This window comes from Caenorhabditis briggsae (assembly GCF_000004555.2).
Source record: "Caenorhabditis briggsae complete genome, chrX, whole genome shotgun sequence".
Classification (NCBI taxonomy): Eukaryota; Metazoa; Nematoda; class Chromadorea; order Rhabditida; family Rhabditidae; genus Caenorhabditis; species Caenorhabditis briggsae.
Genome location: NC_013491.2, coordinates 7796785 through 7798885, shown reverse-complemented (window position 1 = coordinate 7798885; position 2101 = coordinate 7796785). Strand labels below are relative to the sequence as shown.

At 38.6% G+C, this 2101-nt stretch overlaps 1 protein-coding gene across 1 annotated transcript; it reads right to left on the bottom strand.

The window, feature by feature from the left end:
- Positions 1 to 501: 501 nt before the first annotated feature.
- CBG14047 lies at positions 502 to 2101 on the bottom strand (the record flags this gene model as incomplete). The annotated part of the gene is made up of 6 exons (XM_045239408.1): positions 502 to 759; positions 807 to 965; positions 1013 to 1275; positions 1319 to 1397; positions 1443 to 1550; positions 2072 to 2101. The coding sequence occupies 6 exons, from the start codon at positions 2099 to 2101 to the stop codon at positions 502 to 504; spliced, it is 897 nt and encodes a 298-aa protein (XP_045095322.1).

Sequence of the window (2101 nt, the reverse complement as noted above, 5' to 3'; positions counted from 1 at the left end):
CAAATATAAATTTAGTTGATTATGATTTTAATAAGTTTATGAAGTGAAAACACTGCTGCAAGGGGGGGGGGGGAATTAGCAAATAAAAAATAAGCATTTCGAAATACACGCCAACGAGTAAATATTTTCTTTAGTATCCTCCGCCGTTCTACTATTGACGTTTTCGTGAAATTTTCATTTATTTATATCCGTCCTATCCTGGAATATGGTACTATTGTATTTTCCCCCATCCTCAAAGATCACATTAGATTACTTGAAAGCGTTCAAAAATTATTTTTATTTAAATATTATAGCAAATTTAATAAGCCCTACATCTCTCCCTTTAATTGCTTAAATGACTGCAATTTAGAATCTCTAGAATATCGCAGGCTCATTGCCGATTTCTATTTCTCTTTTTTCGTTACTGTTAAAAATCATTCCCATTGCTCCATAAATTTTGCACCGTGACAAAAAAAATTTACTGAACAACATAAAACAGAAATATCGAAAAAAAAATCGAATTCAATAATGTCCAGCACTTTTGGCAAAAACACACGGTTCAGTGAGACTGGCGTAGAACTCTCTTGGTGGTTGCTTGTGGACAGCTCCACAAACGGTTGGTGGCTTCTTGCAGTACGGGCAGACACCATACATACTGGCGGAATAGCTGCGAATCACTTTGATTGTCAACGGAAGGACTCGCTCGTAGATTTTGGTTGCAGATTGAAAATCCGTTCTCCAGTTGGCGTATTGTCTCATGTTCATGGGCTGCTTGCGCCACTGCAAACCAAAAAGAATAAGACATTGATAACTAATTGAGAACTCACAATAGCTGAACAGCAAACCATCTCGTTGATTGTGACAGGGCAACCCATTTCGAGAATTTTCTGAGTGATAGCGGCAAGAGTAAGGCAGTCGGACAACGCATCATGAGCTCTTCCCGAGAATTCGATTCCCAAATAATTCAGCATTTTTTCCATGTTACTCTGGAAATAAAGTTTGTTTCAATTTGAGATTTTTTCCAAAATCCAACCCTTCCAACAAGTTTGTTTTTCTGCCCATCTTCGAGACCGTCATCGAAAGTCCTTTTGATATTTATCCACTGACGGAACATTGATGGCATTGTTTCCTGAACCAATCGGAATTGGTACTGAGCAATTCTCCACATATCCTGACGGCTGTCCGAGACAATTGCAAAATGTCTCTCTTGGAATCCATTTTTCTGGAGCCACTTCAAAAACTGCTTGTAGACAACAAGGAATGTGTCAGCAGCATTGAGAGACTCTTGCTTGATTCCTAGAAATTTCAAAAATTGGAAATCTCACATGTTGTGAAATACCTGTGAACTCAGTGCAGTGCTTTGAAAGAACTGGATTGACAACCGGCCGAACAAATTTGTTGAACGCATGTCCTTCGAGCTGAAACTTCAAAATCGAATTGAAAAATGTGGGGAAAAAACTCACAATAGTTTTCGCTTTCACATCATATGGTACCACACTGAATTGGATAACTTCGAATGGATAGTCGTGAGTTTCTCCTTCGGAAGTTGTCTCAAAATCCAGGATAATTACCTACAAAACATAATTACCTACAAAACGAAAGAAAGAATAAACAGCGCAAATCGTAACGGTGAGTTGGCAAGGTTATTCGTTGTATGATAGTATATGGTGGTGGACAAACACAATACTCTACTATCGGACTATTATTATGCAGTTTCTTTAGAGAGGAGAGAGTGAGAAGGGAAGAAGGTGCGAGGAACAGAAAGAATAGATAAATAACGAAAAACACGGTTATATTCGTATGGGATGGATTCGCGCGGGTTACTGTGACCCACTCGCGTTTGCATGTATTTATCGGGGGAGATTTCTCTCCTGTAGACTTGGAAAGAGGGTGAAGAAGATAAAAACCGGTAACCTACCGGACAATCTCTCCATTCAATCCACTCGTGGGTCCAAACTAAGACTCATCAATGAAACTCAGGTACATAGAAAGTTCTATACAATGTTAGAATATAACTTTTTCCTGAATTCTCGATTCAAGGAGGTTGAAGTGTTTAGAATCAAAGAAATAAAAGAACCTGAAATACACATACAAATGCAACATGAGTGGAAAACGAACGCAT